Source organism: Euleptes europaea, chromosome 4 (genome assembly GCF_029931775.1).
Source record: "Euleptes europaea isolate rEulEur1 chromosome 4, rEulEur1.hap1, whole genome shotgun sequence".
NCBI lineage: Eukaryota > Metazoa > Chordata > Lepidosauria > Squamata > Sphaerodactylidae > Euleptes > Euleptes europaea.
The window spans coordinates 20,794,582-20,813,442 of NC_079315.1; the positions used below are offsets into that span (position 1 = coordinate 20,794,582).

At 48.3% G+C, this 18,861-nt stretch overlaps 1 protein-coding gene across 1 annotated transcript in view; it reads left to right on the forward strand.

Annotated features, from left to right (window-relative positions):
- Positions 1-2,433: 2,433 nt before the first annotated feature.
- TRABD2A (TraB domain containing 2A) overlaps positions 2,434-18,861 on the forward strand; it is a gene marked incomplete at its 5' end in the record, with an annotated part of 91,305 nt that continues 74,877 nt past the window's right edge. The window contains one exon of the mRNA XM_056848313.1: positions 2,434-2,589. Within this exon, the coding sequence (XP_056704291.1) occupies positions 2,434-2,589 (156 nt within the window). The remainder of the gene's footprint in view (positions 2,590-18,861) is intronic.

Below are 18,861 nucleotides of genomic sequence, written 5' to 3' on the forward strand. Positions count from 1 at the left end.
TCAGCCGGAATTGATGGTCCTTGGTCTGATCCAGCAGGGCTTTTCTTATGTTCTTATGATAACTCAGTGACTCAATAGGATAAGCAAACCAAACTAAAGAGAAACTTTTGGTAATGTGCGCCTCAAAATCCATCAAACGAGTCTTCTCAACACTAGTTAGTCTGAGAGTGGGCTTCGGAATCGCAGGTCTAGTCTCAGAGCTGGCATGGGATACTGCAGGGGTCCCCAACCTTTTTGAGCCTGTGGGCACCTTTGTAATTCTGACTAAGGGCGATGGGCGCAATTGCAAAATGACTGCCACAGGAGGCGGAGCCAAGCATAAAATGTCAGAGATTGAGGTTACATACAACTCTAATAGTAACTATTCAGCACTTTAGGCAGAAGCTCAACTAGAACAGGATATCTTTCAATCTTCACAGCCAATCAGAAGCCCTGTGGGGGAAAGCCCCACCCACTTTCTAAAAGCACTTGATGGATGCCAGGAAAGGTGTTGGGGTGGGGAGGTGCCATGGCACCCATGGGTACCATGTTGGGGACTCCTGGCATAGTGGCTAGTGTTGAACTAAGATCCCAGGAGCCTGGGGTTCAAAAAACCCCTTCTATAATGGAGGCTCACCCGGTGACTTTGGGCCTGTCACATTTTCTCATCCTGACCTACCTCACAGGACTGTTGTGGGGAAAGGGAGGAGGGGAGAACGATGCTGTAAGCGGCTTTGAGTCCCAACTGGGGATAAGAGTGGGATATCAGTAACTAAATGCATGCACTCTTCCCCTTCCCTCAGTCAGGACTGTTTATAATAACCCATGCCAGGTTCTTGACAAGGGTTTGTGATGGTTGTCTGTTCTCTATGAAGCCAAGAGGAAATTACTGTGCCTTCCTCAGTGTCGAAATCCCACTTTAGGGCTTGGAATTTGTATCCTGGTCAGGATTTATTTTTATAACTAGGCTGACCGTATTTCATAGATCACTAGGGTTGCCAGGTCCCTCTTCGCCACTGGCGGGAGGTTTTTGAGGTGGAGCCTGAGGAGGGCATCGTTTGGGGAGAGCCAGCATGGTGTAGTGGTTACGAGCGGTGGTGTGGAGCGGTGGACTCTGATCTGGAGAACCGGGTTTGATTCCCCACTCCTCCACATGAGCCGTGGAGGCTAATCTGGTGAACTGGGTTGGTTTCCCCACTGCTACCCATGAAGCCAGCTGGGTGACCTTGGGCAAGTCACTCTCAGCCCCACCTACCTCACAGGGTGTCTGTTGTGGGGAGGGGAAGGAGATTGTAAGCCGGTTTGAGTCTCCCTTAAGTGGTACAGAAAGTCGGCATATAAAAACCAACTTCTTCTTCTTCAATGCCACAGAGTCCAATTGCCGAAGCGGCCCTTTTCTCCAGAGGAGCCGATCTCTGTTGGCTGGAGCTCAGCTGTAACAGCTGGAGATGCCCAGCTAGCATCTGGAGGTCGGCAACCCACCTTGGGTAGCCGTGTTCGTCTGCCACTAGCCGCGGAAAAGAGTAGGAGTCCAGCGGCACCTTAAAGACTGCCCAAAATTTCGGGCAGGGGTGCCAGCTTCCCTGAGCTCACTTCTTCAGTCACACTCCAGCCACGTCGGAAGAAGCGAGCTGTGGCTCAGGGAAGCTGGCACCCCTGCCCGAAATCGTGTCGGTCTTGAAGGTGCCGCCGGACTCCGACCCTTTTGGATCGCGTTTCATAGGTTTAATCCGTTCTGGGTTGTGGGGTTTTTTTTGGGGGGGGGGTTGGAAGATCGCGCGCGGTCTCACCCCCCCCCCCTGCCCTTTCTCCTAAAGCACAGCGGACCAGAAAAGCCTCCTCGAGGCCAGCGGCCGGGTCACCCCGTCGGGGCCGGAGGGGGCCGCAGGAGGCCGGCCGGACCCCTTGGCCGAGGGCCGGGGGAGGGGGCGGGGAGGGGGCGGGGGAGAGTTTAGGGTTAGGCACCTCCTGCGGCCAATCCCGCCGAGAGCGCGCCTTGCTGCCTGCCTCCCAGCCGGAGCCACTCGGAAAGAGGAGGAGGAGGAGGAAGAAGAGGAGGAGGAGGAGGGGGTCGGCGCTTGGGGGGAGCCCCCGCCCTTGCACCCCCCCACACTCCATCCCGCCCTTGCACCCCCCCCCCCCACACACACTCCATCCCGCCCTTGCACCCCCCGCCCCACCGATCGGCGGCATGGCGAGCCCCCCTCCCGGACGCCCGTCGCGGGGACCCTTTAAGGGGAGGGGGCAGCGGCTGGAAGGCTTGGCCAGGGGATAGCTCGGGATTGGGCCGCCGGGGCAGGAGGGGTGGGGGGAGATCTACTTTTTTTTTGGGGGGGGGTGATTTTTTTTTAAAGGAAGGAAACTTTGGGGGCAACTTTGCCGCCGCCGAGTGCGGGAGCCCCGCGTCCTTCCTTCCTTCCCTCCCTCCCCCCCCCGCGGGGGCTCCCCCTCCCCACCTGGGCTCCGGGCGCGGAGTTGAGTAGGATGGTGGTGCCCAGACGCGGGGCTGGCTTGCTGCTGCCGCTGCTCCACTCTCTCCTCCTCCTGCTGGCCGGGGCGAAGCCGAGCCGGGACCCCGCCGCTGCCACCAGCTGCCGGCTCCAGAGGAAAGTAAGTGCCGGGGACCCCCCGGGGGGGGGGAGACGCCGGGAAGGGCAGGTTGGGCGAGAGAGGGTACCCTTTCACCCAGCCCAAATAACGATGCCCTTTCGATCCCCTCCCAACGCACCTGAACCATCGTTGGCAAGTGGGTTTTGCCGGTTCACGCGGTCAAATCCACCACCTTCGAAGTGGATCGAAAGGGCAGGATTTGGGCTGGGTGAAAGTGCCCGGCCCCCCGGCCCCCAGGGGCGGACTGGCCAGGGGGTCGGCTTGCCCGATGGCAAGGGGGCCCCTGATGAAGGGGATCCCCTTAAACATTAGTGGGGGTTCAGTGCCGTCAAGTCGCTTCCGGCTCATGGCGATCCTATGAATGAAAAAGGGCCAGAGTCCAGTAGCACCTTAAAGACTAACAAAAATATTTTCTGGTAGGGTAGGAGCTTTCGTGAGCCACAGCTCACTTCTTCAGATACAGCTAGAATGTGAATCCATCAGTCTTACTTAAAGACTTAAAGACCGATGGATTCACATTCTAGCTGTATCTGAAGAAGTGAGCTGTGGCTCACGAAAGCTCCTACCCTACCAGAAAATATTTTTGTTAGTCTTTAAGGTGCTCCTGGACCCTTGCCCTTTTTGACTACTGCAAACAGACTAACACGGCGACCCACTGTGAACTATGAATGAAAGTCCTCCAAAATGTCCCATCTTTGACAGCCTTGCTCAGGTCTTGCAAATTGAGGGCTGTGGCTTCCTTTATGGAGTCCATCCATCTCTTGTTGGGTCTTCCTCTTTTCCTGCTGCCCTCCACTTTTCCTAGCATGACGGTCTTTTCTAGTGACTCTTGTCGCTTCCGACTCATGGCGACCCTATGAATCCGTGTCCTCCAGTGTTTAGCCTGAAGAGGAGAAGACTGAGAGGGGATGATGATCATCTTGAAGTACTTGAAGGGCTGGCATATAGAGGAGGGTGCAGTTGTTTTCTGTTGCCCCAGAGGGTGGGACCAGAACCAACCAGCTGAAATTAAATCCAAAGAGTTTCCATCTAGACATTAGGAAGGATTTTCTAACAGTTAAAGCAGTTCCTCAGTGGCACAGGCTCCCTTGGGAGGTGGTAAGCACTCCTTCCCTGGAGGTTTTCAAGCAGAGGCTAGATGGCCATCTGTTAGCAATGCTGATTCTTTGACCTTAGGCAGATGATGAGAGGGAGGGCATCTTGGCCATCTTCTGGGCATGGAGTAGGGGTCACTGGGGTGTGGGGGGGAGGTAGTTGTGAAATTCCTGCATTGTGCAGGGGGTTGGACTAGATGACCCTGGTGGTCTCTTCCAACTTTATGATTCTATGAAAATGTCCTATCTTGAAAACTGAGGGCTGTGGCTTCCTTTATTGAGTCAATCCATCTCTTGCTGGCTCTTTCTCTTTTCCTGCTGCCCTCAACTTTACCTAGCATGACTGTCTTTTCCAGTGACTCTTGCCTTCTTATAATGTGACCAAAATGCGATAGCCCCAGTTTAGTCATTTTAGCTTCTAGGGTCAGTTCAGGCTTGATTTGATCTGTAACCCACTGATTGGTTTTTTTGGGCAGTCCACGGTATCCATAACACTTTTCTCCAACACCACATTTCAAAGGAGTCTCTTCCTGTCAGCTTTAAACATCAGACAACATGTTAAAATGTTAATGGCCTTTTAGTATCTTGAAAATATAGAAGTTCCAATGCTATTACTGTATGCAGCTACAATTTTAATTGTACCTTTTTTCACTTATGTATTTGTTGAAAAATTTATTTATTTCTTATAAAAATTAATTGATAGCCTTATAGTTGTGGGCAGGGGCCCCTTTGTCTCCTGGCAACCAATATTTTTAGACCCAGTCCACCACTGGACACCCCGGGGCAGTGGAAGAAGGTTAAAAAAGAGGCAATCTGGTTTATCAGGAGCCCCGCCCTGGGCGGGAGAGATAAGATCCAGGGGACGCCTCTGGGGTCTCTTGGGGGGGGGGTGCGGAGACCATCGCGGCTCCATTCATCTCCCCTGTGCATGTTGGAAGGGTTTTGTTGTTCTGCTGAGTCTTGCAGGACTCTTGGAGGGGCTTGTCAGTTGCAAGGAATTTGGAGGGGGGAGGGTTGCAAAGCGTACTGGCTGGCTGGCAACCTTTGCAGCTCATCCTCTGCAGATTTGCGCCAGAATCCCCTCGAGTCCCGCCCTTGCAAGAGTGTTCAGGACTTCTTGGAGTGGCCCTTCTAAGGGAGAGGATCCTCGGATCCGGGAAAAGTTTGCTCCGCCAGAACGTCTGGAAGGTGCTCCCAAGACTTAGGTGTTGGCTACCCCAGATGAGCGCAGTCTGAAAGATGTCCTTAGGATCTGTGTGGAATAACTGCGGTCTTCAGGACTAAGCCCTCTTAAATTGGGGCGGGGGAGAAAGAGAGTTAATTTTACTTCTGAGTCATGATCGAGCTGCACGCATAGGATCTGGCCTTTGGTGCCGAAGGGGCAACACCTTTCCAGAGAAGGGAGTTTGTGTGTTGGAGAAATCAGTCTCCCTCTTTTTTTTTTTTACACCAGAGAGAGAGGGTGGAGTGTAAATTGGCCCTTGATGGGATTTAGAGTGCCTTTAATGAGATCCAGCGGGGAGAGGAGATAAGGTTCAGCGGAGGTGCCAGCCCACTGTTTGCTTGGGTCTTCTGTTTGGGGGGAGCTCTGTTTACTTTTAACGCTTCTCACCCCTTTGCCAATCTCCCCTGGCCTTTAGTGCCCTACGGGGGGGGGGGATGGGAGGGGGGCCTTGCATTCCAAATGTGCCTCATCAGCCCTTCATTTGTGCTGTTTGTTTTATCTCCTGCCACTGTTAAGAGAGACTGGTGGCTTTGCAGCTTTCTAAAGGTTTGACTAAGCCCCCCTTCTCTTTCATCTCTGGAGAAGCCTGCCTGCTTGGCTCACTCTTGACTATCAAGATCTCTGGGTGGAACCTTTTCTCTTGGCAGGCTCTTTTGGGGAAAGGAAAGACCAGCAGCAGACGGATTAGTTCTTCTAGTCCCACCGTGTAGAAAGCTACCTTCGGGGACAATTGGAAAGGCCGGGCTGGTTGCAGCTGACCTCTTTGACCCCATACCTTGGAATTGCTGAGATAGGGAGCCCCAGAATAGGACTAGATCGCACACTCTGTGGTAAGCTGCCTTTGAAAGGACAGCGTGAGCTCAGATGCTGTGTGCATTACTTAGAAGCGTGTGTGGGCTTGCAGCTTCAGGCTGGGAGTAAAGTTGGGGAGGGGCTGTGGCTCAGTGGTAGAGCCTCTGCTTGACACGCAGAAGGTCCTAGGTTTAATCCCCGGCTTCTGCAGTTAAAGGGACTAGGCAAGTGGGTGATGTGAATGACCTCTGCCTGAGACCCTGGAGAGCCGCTGCTGGTCTGAGTAGACTACTGACTTTGATGGATCAAGGGTCTGATTCAGTATGAGGCAGCTTCATGTGTTTATTGACAAAGTTGGGTTTAAGTACACACACATGAACACATGAAGCTGCCTTATACTGAATCAGACCCTTGGTCCATTGATGTCAGTATTGTCTACTCGGGCCGGCAGCGGCTGTCCAAGGTCTCAGGCTGAGGTCTTTCGCATCACCTACTTGCCTACTCCCTTTATCTGGAGATGCCGGGGATGGAACCTGGGACCTTCTGCATGCCAGGCAGATCTCTACCTAGCAGATGCTCATACCAGCAGATGCCACGGCCCCTCCCCAAGTAAACCTGCATTGGGTTTTAAAAATGCAGCCGGTAGCGATGCCAAGTGTTATTCCAGCGCTCCAAAGATATCCTTTCCTGTAAACGGGGCTGGAATGCGCTGGCATGTTCCCTGCTCAGCTTTGAATCAGAAATGTCAAGCTTTTTACTAACACTGCAAACCTGCATGTACTTATTTGGAAGAGAGGTCTACTGGGATATTTACTTCCCAGTAAACATGAACAGAATGGTGTTGCATGCCGGTATCACACAATTCTCATTACTTTTCTGGGAGATAATAGGCTGTAAACCCGCACCCAGCTAGGCTGCTTAACTCCCTTCTAAGAGGATGAAAGTATTTGCAGAGCAATCCTGATGAGCAAGTCTGCTCACAAGTAATCCGATTTTCTTCTTTGGGGCATACTCCCAGAAAAGTGGTATTTTGGTGGTGTGCAGGGTTGCAACAATTGTTAGCATGAACAGTTGGACAAGTCAGAGGAAGGAAGTGTTAAAGGAATGACCCAGTGCTTGGACAGGGGACTATCTTTACCATATGCGGAAATGGAGAGTTGAATTGAGTGTGATAGCAACAGTAATGCCTTCATAACAGATGGCAGTTGGTTCATCACAGTTAAGATTCATTCCATTGGGATTGCCATTAGATTTTCTTTGCCCGTTGGCTTCACTGCCTATCTTTAGTTCTCAGCACGGAAAGTTGCTGGACTGTTCTGGTACTATCCAAACCAGCTGATGTTCCACACAGATGTTCCATTCAGTGCATGCTGTATGTACAAATCAGTTTGTGCCTCCATGCAGACCTCTATATGTACTGATTCATATTCTGGGGGTCGACATTGACGAGCCAGTTGCTAATGGCAAGGGTACACGTACATTTTAAAACCATGTCGAATGTTGGATGAGAACTCTGCTGGAATTTTGCTTCGGGTAATTTTCTGGGGAGGGAAGAGTAGGCCTTGGGGCAGGTAGTGGGATCAGATGTAAGGGAGGATGGGGCACATGTGCTCAGCTGAATAATTGTGTAGTTCAGGAAAGTGCGACTATAGAATGCTGCTGTTTTCTTGTTATGGATACTGTGCCAGTCTAAGAGAGGAATATTGACCAGTGTGGTGTCAGGCTAGGATCTAGGTAACCCAGGTTCGAAGTCCCACTCCATCGTGGAAGCGTGCTAGGTGACCAAGGGCTAGTCACACACTCTCGGTCTAACCTGCCTCATAGGGTGGTGGTTGTGAGGATAAAGTGGAGCAGGAGGTGCTGTGGCTCAGTGGTAGAGCATCTGATTGGCATGCAAAAGGTCAATCCACGGCATCTCCAGTTAAAGGGACTAGGCAAGTAGGTGATATGAAAGACCTCTGCCTGAGATCCTGGTGAGCCACGGCCGGTCTGAGTAGACAATACTGACTTTGATGGACCAAGGGTCTGATTCAGTATAAGGCAGCTTCATGTGTTCTTTATGTGATGTTGTAAGCTGCCTTTGGGTTCCTATGGTGGGAAAAAGCAAGGTATAACAATCTAAATAAATAAAATATCCCCGCAGCATGGGCATAGGACAGCGGGTTAAGTTGGGAGTACCCCAGAAAGCAATGTGGGTTAGAAAAAACGAGGTCTGGAGGTGCTGGGGTCCAAGTCGACTGACTTTGCTACACAACCAATGAAAGGGTAGTTTTGAGGTTTGGGGCAGGGTTTGAATGCAGAATGCGGGAACAAGCACAGATCCTGAGATACTAAAGCAGGGGTGCTCAATCAGTGGCTTGGGAGCCACACGTGGCCCTTTGAGATAAGAAGATAAGAAAGGCCCTGCTGGATCAGAGCAAGGCCCATCAAGTCCAGCAGTCTGTTCACACAGTTGCCAACCAGGTGCCTCTAGGAAGCCCACAAACAAGACGACTGCAGCAGCATTGTCCTGCCTGTGTTCCACAGCACCTAATATAATAGGCATGCTCTTCTGATCCTGGAGAAAATAGGTATGCATCACGACTAGTATCCATTTTTACTAGTAGCCATGAATACCTCCTGTGGCTCTCTGAGCCCTGTTCCCACTGTGGCAGCAACCCAGTGTTTCAGGAAAGCGGGCAAAGCCCTTGCCTGGTGGGGCTTGGTGTTGGCAGGTGGTGCCCAACTTGAAACAGCTACCAGTGGAAGAATGGGTAAGCCGAGAGCCTTCCTGAAGGGCAGGCCGCATGCCAGAGATGGAAGTAATGTGGCTCTTTTGGTCTACGGTAATTGTGAATGTGCCCAGGTGCTCTTGTCAGATCTCGGAATCTAAGCAGAGTTGGCCCTGGTTGGTGTTTGGATGGGAGACCCAGTGCTTATTACTTTTAATGAACAATGTAATAAAGCTTAGATTGTGCAAATCAGAAACAAAATGTAAGTATTATACCTGATGTGTTAAGCAGGGCAAGAAATGGTAAGGAGAAATATAATGCAGTGAGAGCAACAGATAATAAATAGTAGTAGGGTAGTCTGTACATATTATGAGAAGACAGGAGTCACTGGAAAAGACAATCATGCTAGGAAAAGTTGAAGGCAGCAGGAAAAGAGGAAGACCCAACAAGAGATGGATTGACTCTGTAAAGGAAGCCACCACCCTCAATTTGCAAGATCTGAGCAAGGCTGTCAAAGATAGGACATTTTGGAGGACATTGATTCATAGGGTCGCCATGAGTTGGAAACGACTTGACGGCTTTAACACACAACACACACACAGGGTAGTCTACAGTCTACAATCCCCTTCCCTTTATAGAAGCTTCTTCCTGGATCATTCTGTTATAATGCAGCCCTACTTCCTTTATAAAAACGCTGTCCTGAACATTTCTGCTTTATATCATTTGTGGAACTCCTTAGGCAGGCCCTTCCATAGGGTGGGGGCCGCTACAGAATATGCATTTGTACAGGCCATTGTTGATATTACCCATTTGCAGGGTAGCAGCTGTAGAAAGCCCTCCTGAGATGAGCAAAGTTGTTGTGTCCAGGCCATAGGAAGAGAGGCACACTCCTGCAGATATGAAAGTCCAGGGCCATGAAAGCCTTTCTGTGTGATGGCCTGTACCTTGAATTAAAACCCAGTAACGAACGGGAAGCCAATGGAGTAATTGCAGAATGGGTGTAACATGAACTCACCACTCATTCCTAATAATAACTCAGCTGTGGCATCTTTCACTAACTGGAGCTTCCAAGTAGATTTTGAGGGAAGACCTATATAGAGTGCATTACAGTAGTCTAGTCTCGATGTTAGGACAGTGTCTGTCTGGATGGCCAGATCGACTGAGTCAAGGTAGGAGGCCGTCTTCAGGCTAAAGCTGGAAGAAAATGTTTTTTGTGGCTGCATTAATCTGCTTACCCAGCAATAATGCTGGGTCCAGTATAGCTCTTTTATTGAGCCAGCAAGGCTCATCTGAACCCCATCAGAAGTGGGAAGCACAGTGTTCTTCAAGACCTCAGGCTTCCCAACCAGCATGACTTCCATCTCAGCAAGGTCCAGGAGCAATTTGTTCACTTTCAGCCATTGAACCACAGCAGTCAGGACCTCTACCACATCCCCAGGAGATGTGGATAGTGAGAGAAGGAGAAGGAGCAGGGGGTCGTGAGCCTACTGATGGCATCCGATTCCAAAACTATAAATAACTTAAGGGCTTTACATAGAGCTTGATCACGTGAAATGATGGTATCGCTTTACTCAGCTCTGGTTAGACCTCACCTAGAGTACTGTGTTCAGTTTTGGGCACCACAATTTAAGAAAGATGTAGACAAGCTGGAACATGTCCAGAGGAGGGCAACAAAGATGGTGTGGGGTCTGGAGATCAAGTCCTGTGAGGAAAGGTTGAAGGAGCTGGGTATGTTTAGCCTGAAGAGAAGACTGAGAGGGGATATGATAACAATCTTCAAGTACTTGAAGGGCTGTCATATAGAGGAGGGTGCTGAGTTGTTTTCTGTTGTCCCAGAAGGTCGGACCAGAACCAACGGGTTGAAACTAACAGAGGGCTTCCTTGGGAGGTGGTAAGCTCTCCTTCCCTGGAGGTTTTTAAGCAGAGGCTAGATGGCCATCTAGGTAGGGGGTTGGACTAGATGACCTTGGTGGTACCTTCCAACTCTATGATTGTATTATTCTAGAATGGAGGATAAGACTATACCCTGTGAAATCCCATGTGACAAATCCCACATTGATGATAACCGGTCTCCAGTGGCGACCCTTTGAGTCTGGCCCTTAAGGAGACAATTTAAACCAACCCAAAGTGCGTCTCCTGATACCTTTTCTGCCTCCAGACGTTTCAGCAGGATAGCGTGGTCTGCTGTATCAAAGGCTGCAGATAAATCCAGTAGGAGCAACAAAAAGGCCTAAATAAATAAACGAAATCAGAAAGAGATCATCGGCTAAAGCCACCGGCGCTGTCTCTGTCTCACAGCCCGGGCTGAAGCCAGACTGAAAAGACTCCAGAGCACACGACTTATGCTAGGAAGCCTGGAGTTGGGCCGCTACTGCTCTCTCAATCATCTTGCCCAAAAAGGGCAAATTAGAGACAGGGTGATTATTGGCCATGTTGTTAGCTCAGATCCCTGCTCTACATAGCTTGAAACCAACAGCAGATTTCTGTGGGCAATTAGATCTAGGCAGATACAACATAAGGCACACGTACAGGGTGGGAGGTAGTTGGCTTGACAACAGTACATGTGAAAGAGATCTGGGAGTCTTAGTGGACCACAAACTGAACATGAGTCAACAGTGTGATATGGCAGCTAAGAAGGCCAATGCAATTCTGGGCTGCATCAATAGGAGCATTGTGTCTAGATCAAGGTAAGTAATACTACCACTGTATTCTGCATTGGTCAGACCTCACTTGGAATACTGTGTCCAGTTTTGGACTCCACAATTAAAGAAGGATGTTGACAAGTTGGAGCGTGTCCAGAGGAGGGCAACCAGAATGGTCAGAGGTCTGGAATCCATGCCCTATGAGGAGAGACTTAGGGAGTTGGGTTTGTTTAGTATGGAGAAGAGAAGGTTGAAGGGAGACATGATAGCCATGTTTAAATATTTGAAGGGATGTCATGTTGATGAGGGAACTAGCTTGTTCTCTGTTGCTCCAGAGACTAGGACACAGAGTAATGGATTTAAACTAATAAAAAAGCGATTCCACCTAAACATTAGGAAGAACTTTCTGATGGTGAGGGCTGTTCGATGGTGGAATGCGCTGCCTCGGAGGGTAGTGGAGTCCCCGTCTTTGGAGGTCTTTAAGCAGAGGCTAGATGGCCATCTGTCGGGAGTGCTTTGATTGTGAGATCCTGCATTGCGAGGGGAGGGTTGGGGTCACTGGGGATGTGGGGGGGGTAGTTGTGAATTTCCTGCATTGTGCAGGGGGTTGGACTAGATGACCCTGGTGGTCCCTTCCAACTCTATGATTCTATCTCTCCAGTCCAATAATTCCAATGCGTTCTGAATGCAGACTTATTTACCGTAATTCTTAAAATAGTTTCCTCCTGAAAAATGTCTTTGAGCTCAGAATGTGTTGAGGAAACTTGGGTTGAATGATTTTGTTGTCATTTCTATAGTGTGATTCAGTGGATGTCTCTGCTCCTAGGCCATTTATGCATGGCTGCTTCCTTGAGGTCAGCCCGCTGACTACTTCGGGGCTTTGCCTTGATTAAGAAGAGGTTAGATGGCCATCTGTCAGCAATGCTGATTCTATGACCTTAAGCAGATGATGAGAGGGAGGGCAACTTGGCCATCTTCTGGGCATGGAGTAGGGGTCACCGGGGTGTGTGTGTGGGAGGTAGTTGTGAATTTCCTGCATTGTGCAGGGGGTTGGACTAGATGACCCTGGTGGTCCCTTCCAACTCGATGATTTTCTGACTGTCAGAAGTTGCCTCGCTCTCCCTGCATGTTTCCGCGTGTTTTGCCTGGGTTTTCTGAATGCTGGCTAAATAGCCATGCATAAATGGCCTTAGTCTGGACTTCAAAATAATGTAGATCCAAATAGCTTCCTAGATAAAAGCAGGCAATGTTGCTTTTATTCCATGCAGGGGCGGGGGAAGGAATGTGTTGTCTGTATTTTACATGCCGGTAAACCTTATATATTTATGGTAGGCCTTATGTATTAATTTAATGCATTTTTATCCCACCCTCCTTCCAAGGAGCTTCTGGTGGCGTGTCATTCCGCATTCCTCCAATTATTTTTCTCGCAACAATCCTGCGAGGTAAGTTAGGCGGAGACTGTATGACTGGCCCAAGTTCATCTAGTGAGCTTCCATGGCAGAGTGGGGATTCAGACCTGGGTCTCCTAGATCCTAGTCTTATCAACTACACCACACTAGCTCGTGCCAACTGACCAGAAATCTGCATAGGTTTCTGCTTTCCCACAGCATGGAGAGAGGCATCACCACCAATGGACCAATGGTTTGATTCAGTATAAGGCACCTTCATGTGTTCATGTCTGTGTATGAAGCTGTCGTTAAAATACAACCGTAGAGACTGGTTGAAGAGTTGCCAAGCTAATAGACTGTTCACTGAAGAAAGCTCAAATAATGCTGCATTAAAACCTTTAAAGCCTGGCTGTGGAACATCACTTAGGGACATCATTAAAGAGTATTCTCCATAATATTCTTTTCCTCTTTTCCTGTTCTTCTCCTCTTCTCCTTTTCTCTTGTCTGTATATCTGCTCACTTGGCTCTGCAGTTGCAACTACGTGTAGAAGTTATGAACAGTGACCAGCAGAGGAGCTATACATGTGATGTACATGTCAGGGCTTGGGATTGACTGAGGCTCTGGTCATTTATGCTTTAACCTCCTTTATTCCCCGTTTCAGCCAGGATCAAATTTTTCAGTATGCACGATATCTCATTCCTTGGAAGCTCAATGCTGTTTCAATGCTAAACGAACCCGGCTTTTCCCATTCCTCTTCTGGCCCGAATTAAACCGTTCATCCTGGCTTATTCCGGAGTCACAGAGCGTGCATACTCCGTTCTCAGGTTGAGCTTCCCCGCCCCACCCCTTTCCAACCCTCTCCTCAAAGCAGCATACAGGGGAAAACAGAAGATTGGCTTCTCTCACAGCCAGTCACAAAGCTGTGTGTAAAGATGCGGGGATTCAAGTTCTTCCTGCTACCTCGGAGCTCTTTCTGAGCAAAAGAAAGGCTTTTTAAAAACGAAGCTTGGATTCCCCCTCCTTCTTTCAGATTGCTCCGTTTTTTGTTTTTTTTGTTCTTAAAATGCTTTTTTATGCGGCAGTTGGGTTTGGGGGGAAGGGACTCTTCTCTCACGAGGTAAGCCAATTACACAGCAGCATTTAAAGGGGTGGGATTGCTCCACCCTAAAAACCTCCCACTGGTGGTGAAGAGGGACCTGGCAACCCTACCTTTAAGGGTATTAATATGACATTTTTAGATGTAGGTGCCTGGCTAAAGTGTGGTGCGAAAAGACCTTACAATTACCTGCACTGCAACCCCAAACAGAATCACACCCTTCTAAGCCTGCTGACTTCAACAGAAGTCCCTGCTTGGACCTGGGTTCATCGCACATTAAAGTAACCCGGGTTGGGAAAAACTGTATGCATTGGCTTGAATGATCAGGGACGAAACTGTGTGCTAATGGAGGCATGAATACAGAAAAGCTCTTCAAACACCCGCCCTCTGTAAAAAAAGTAGAAAAGAAAAAGATTTTGACCAGTCAGTTGCTACTAAACAATTACCTGATGCTACTTCTGCCTGAAGTTGGGTAACCTGACCTCTGGGCTCTGCTTACCCAGATGGGATCATACTTTATTATAGAAACCAGATCTTCAAGGGGATATCAGTTTTTTAGAAGGGGAAGGATTCATTGCCTGCTTCAACCTGTTCCATGTAAATGAATGAAAAGATCTGAACTTGGTTTGGGTCATACCCCTTCTTTTTCTTGCTCAAAATTTCCAACAGTAAGGTAATGCTTTGAAAACCATGTTGGGTGTATCCTTTGGTTCTGGCATTTTTGGGCATTGATGATGATTTCCGATTGATGCTTTGATTTCAGTAGTGGGCTTACAGTGCTGTTCTAAGTGTAGTCGCACCCATCTAAGACTTTTGACTTCAATGGATTTGTAAGGGTGTGACTGTGCTTAGGGTTGCACTGTTATACACTTGCCATGAGAGCCAGCGTGGTGAAGTGGTTAAGAGCAGCAGACTCTAATCGGGAGAACCAGGCTCGATTCCCCACTCTTCCCCATGAAGCCTGCTGGGTGACCTTGGGCCGGTCACAGTTCTCTCCGAACTCTCTCAGCCCATGCGGAGGCAGGCAATGGCAAACCACCTCTGTACGTCTCCTCCCCTGAAAACCCTACGGGGGTTGCCATAAGTTGGCTGCGACTTGAGGGCACTTTCCAGCCACCACCACGCTTGCCATGGAATCAAATGGGCCTTAAATTCTTCCATTCTGCAGCGATTGTGCCTGAGATTGGTTGACGGGAAGCATCTTGTGATAAGAGTTTGCATATATATTCAAACCTCAACAGTTGCTTTGAAAACTCTCATCGGATTTCACCTCCAGCAAAGGCAGTTGTGTTCTGAATGACCGCCAGAAGGTGAACCATCTTGAAAGGGGCTCATTAGTTCCTGATTGCTTGCCCATTAAAATGCATGACCAGGTATAGCTTCTGTGTAGCTTCTCTTGACATCCCTTCTGTTCCCCCAAGTCATTATGACAGTGGGAGAGGGAGATACTGTTTGTTAAGGATTGATTTCACAAGTCCTCTAGTTGGGAAAGATCACACACAGCGGCAACACAGAGTTTATCTGAAAAGCTGGGCAGTTTGCATAAGGTGGCCATCAAATGCCCTTTTTTCCTTCACAAAGGTTGTATTCGCTTTCTAAATCCAGGGTCCATGGCTGCAGTTAATGTTGCAACTTGATGGTTGATAAAAACCTAACTCCCAAAATTGTGATTTGTTTATTTATTGACTTCATTTATGCCCTACTTTTATCTCCAGGGGGTACTCAAACTTGTTTACAACAGTGTTCTCCATTTAATCCTCCATTTTAATCCTCTATTTTATCCTCACAACAACCCTGTGAGGTAGGTTGGGAAAGTGTGTGGTTGGCCTGAGGTCACCCGGTGAGCTTCCGTGGCAAAGCGGGGGATTCAAACCTGGGTCTCCTAATCCGTCACTCTAACCACACTGCTGCACGCTGGCTGAAATAATCAGTTTATGTGTGTTTTTAATTTCCTTGTCCTTTTTTTTGAACCAGAAGGTCTCAAAATACTATTTTTCAAGTGGATAGTTCAGTTAGGATCTGAGCGAGGTCAGCATTTGATGAGGAAGAAAATCTGCCAAACTGTTCAGTTAATGAATCATATATTGGTCCAGTACTTAAGAGTTAGTTTACTGGAACATAGTCAGAAATATGCTGATTCGGAAAAACTATTTGCCTCTAGATCCCATGTTCCCGTCCTTCCAGGAAACACGACAAGGCACCTGACTTTTCTTGATTGATTGATTGACTTTTCTTGCTTTGGCAAATGCCATAGATTTGGGGATGCGCCTCGGATTGTTGACTTAGGAGAGGACTTGTGTAGCTACACCTCTAACAAACATTAATTCTGCAGCAATTAAGCAAGTCATTTAGTAAGTGTAGCTTTTCCTAGCATGGAGATTACATGAATTTATCTCACTGCCATGTAAAATCGTTACTTGCTAAGTCCCCCCATTTAGGGTTACCAACCTCCAGGTACTAACTAGAGATCTCCTGCTATTACAATTGATCTCCAGCCGACAGAGATCAGTTCACCTGGAGAAAATGGCCACTTTGGCAATTGGACTCTATGGCGTTGGAGTCCCTCCCCAAACTCCGCCCTCCTCAGGCTCCGCCCCAAAAACCTCCCGCCGGTGGCAAAGAGGGACCTGGCTGTTTCCCCCCCCCCCCTTGGGTGTTTGGCACTCCTGAGTACTTGACTTGTACTTCTGTGCTTCCTCTTGAATCCCATGATGCTGATCAGAGATGCCTACAGTTACAGCACATGGCCAGTAGGTGAGGTCAGCGCATGTGTGGAAGTGGAGGAAGCTGAATAAGCTTTCCCAGGAGACTTGCAGCCTGCATGCAATTGTGACGTTAATTTATGACTCCCACCGCCCGTAAAAAGGTAGGCCGCCTCTTTACACAAGGGCATCTTGGGCCTATGGAATGTTTGATTGGGGTCAAGGAGCTGGGAATAAGATGTTGCCAATGGGTCATCTCAGCTTTAGTTCTGAAACCCTGCATGCGTTCACGACTTTGGTGCACGTTTGTGAACATGGTGCGCATGCTGTTGGCCTGTAACTTCGCTGTCTTTTTCATTCTGGACCCCAAAGTGACCTGTTCCAAGGTTTACAGCCCCAGTCTCAAATCAAAGATTTTGAACTGTGACACAGACCAGTTTGAATGTAAAGGGCAGAATATATGCCGCTGTGGATGCTATCAGTTGACAGGGCTGCTTGTAATTAAATAGATGGGTTCCCCTGCTCTAAGTGTGGCTGGGTTGGTGTGTGTGTGTGTGTGGGGGGGTCTTCTTATGTTGTGTGTTGTGTGTGTCTGTGCAGGTGTTTAACGGGATCCTAGCCTCTTTATACATGCCTTTGTTTTTATGGACAGTCTGCTTTGCCATTTAAGAACAGGTACGAATACAGTGCCATCCTAAGCAGAGTTGCCCTCTTCTGTGTCCATTGAAGGCAATGCATTTGAAAGTGTGTTAACTCTGCTTAGTTCTGCCCTATTAGTATCGACCTTCAAAATGTGAAGTTTTAACCTCTGGAGCTTTATGGCTGTGTCTGTTGAATTGGTGCAGTTTGCTCTGTCTTGGTTTCCTTCAAGAAACCCAAACTGCCACCTGTCTTACTTTGCTTTTCCAATGTGTAGCATAAAATCCAGAAACTGGTTCCGGGGCTTGCTTGCTTGCTTCCTTCCTTCCTTCCTTTTTTCACCCCTCTAGAAATGTTCTTCTGAAGTGTCAAGATGTTTTTAAAAAAAATGCAGAGTAGCAACTTATAGTGAAAAGTCACTCTCTGTGGCTTGACTGTAAAGTTAAAGGGGAACCTTCCATTAAAGCCTGCTTGAGTATGTTTCAGCCTCTAGACATAAGAATGCCATCCTTTCAGACGTCTCCAGTAATGACAGTTTCTTCTTTGGCTTCTGCTTTCTAAGTCTTATGGAATTTAGTTATTTAGTACATTTTAATCCCATAGTTCTTGCAAGCAGCTCAGCCGGGAACACATCAGTTTCCATTTTGTTCTCACAACAATCTGTGAGGTAGGCTAGGCTGAGAATGTCTGGCCCAAGGTCACCCACTAGGGTTGCCAGCTCCAGATTGGGAAATACATGGAGATTTGGGGGGGTGGAGCCTGAGGAAGGCGGGGTTTGGAGAAGGAAGGCACTTCAATGCTATAGAGTCCTATTACCAAAGTGACCATTTTATCCAGGGAAACCGATCTCTGTCGCCTGGAGGTCAGTTGTGATAGCGGGAGATCTCCAGCCACCACCTGGAGGTTGGCAACCTTTTCACCCACTGAGCTGTATGGCAGGGTGGGATCTGAACCTGGATCTTCTAGATATTTGTCTGACACTCTAATCACTACACTGCGCTGGAAGCATATGTTTCCAGTTGTGTTCTTCAGTCGAAGAAACAGCGTTCGTCCCACGCTGTGGCTTCTTGGTACATGGCTTTCCGAACTGTTGAATACAGAAGATCTTGTGGGGGGGGGGGGAACCTGGTGGTTGTGGGGCACTTCCTTTATTGCTTCTGTACAAAGCAGTGTGGGAAGTTATAACAGGACATCACCAGTCAGCTCCACTCTCGCAATGCAATGAGTGAATGCGTGGGACCCAGGCAGCTTTACCACCCGATACCTTGGTCAGTATTATTTCTGTATGCTGTCTTACTTTACTTTAATGATATTGTTCACATGGCCAATTTGGCCCTGAACAATGTCACACTGGGATCAAAATAAAAACGAAGAAAAAAGGCACTATCTGAATAGCCCATAAGGAAATTAGTATTTTTTAAAATATTAATTGACTGGGAAATAAATTTGGCAACTGCCAATGTAGCATTAAAATCCCACCCCTGCTAAAAGAACCCTCAGATTATCCAGTTTAGAGACAGATTCCCGAATAAAAGGCTTTATCCATCTGTCTCTAGTCTTGCTGAGCAAGTCGCAGCTAAACAAAGAATGCTGAAGAGTGTCTATTTGGCCAGAACCACACTGACATACTCTCTGACAGTATGGTATCCTATTTAAACTACCTATTAACTCCCCTGATGGAATGCCATTCAGTCTAGCCAACAAATAGTCGTCTGTATCACGGGATTATCAGAAAATCAAAATACATTGGGAGGGATTGCGGCAAGTTTAGACCTAGGTATACAGGTGAGCACACCCTATGTGCTCTCATTGTAGTACTTGTAGAATCCAGTTTTGTATGCTGTTTTGTTGCCTTAATGCTCTCGATTACGCTTTCTCAAATAATTTTTGATGATGGAAATAATGGCAGATGACAAGGTGCGTTACTTTCAAAAAAGGCAACACGTTTTGGACCTACGTCAGGTCAAAGTTTCTGAAACATT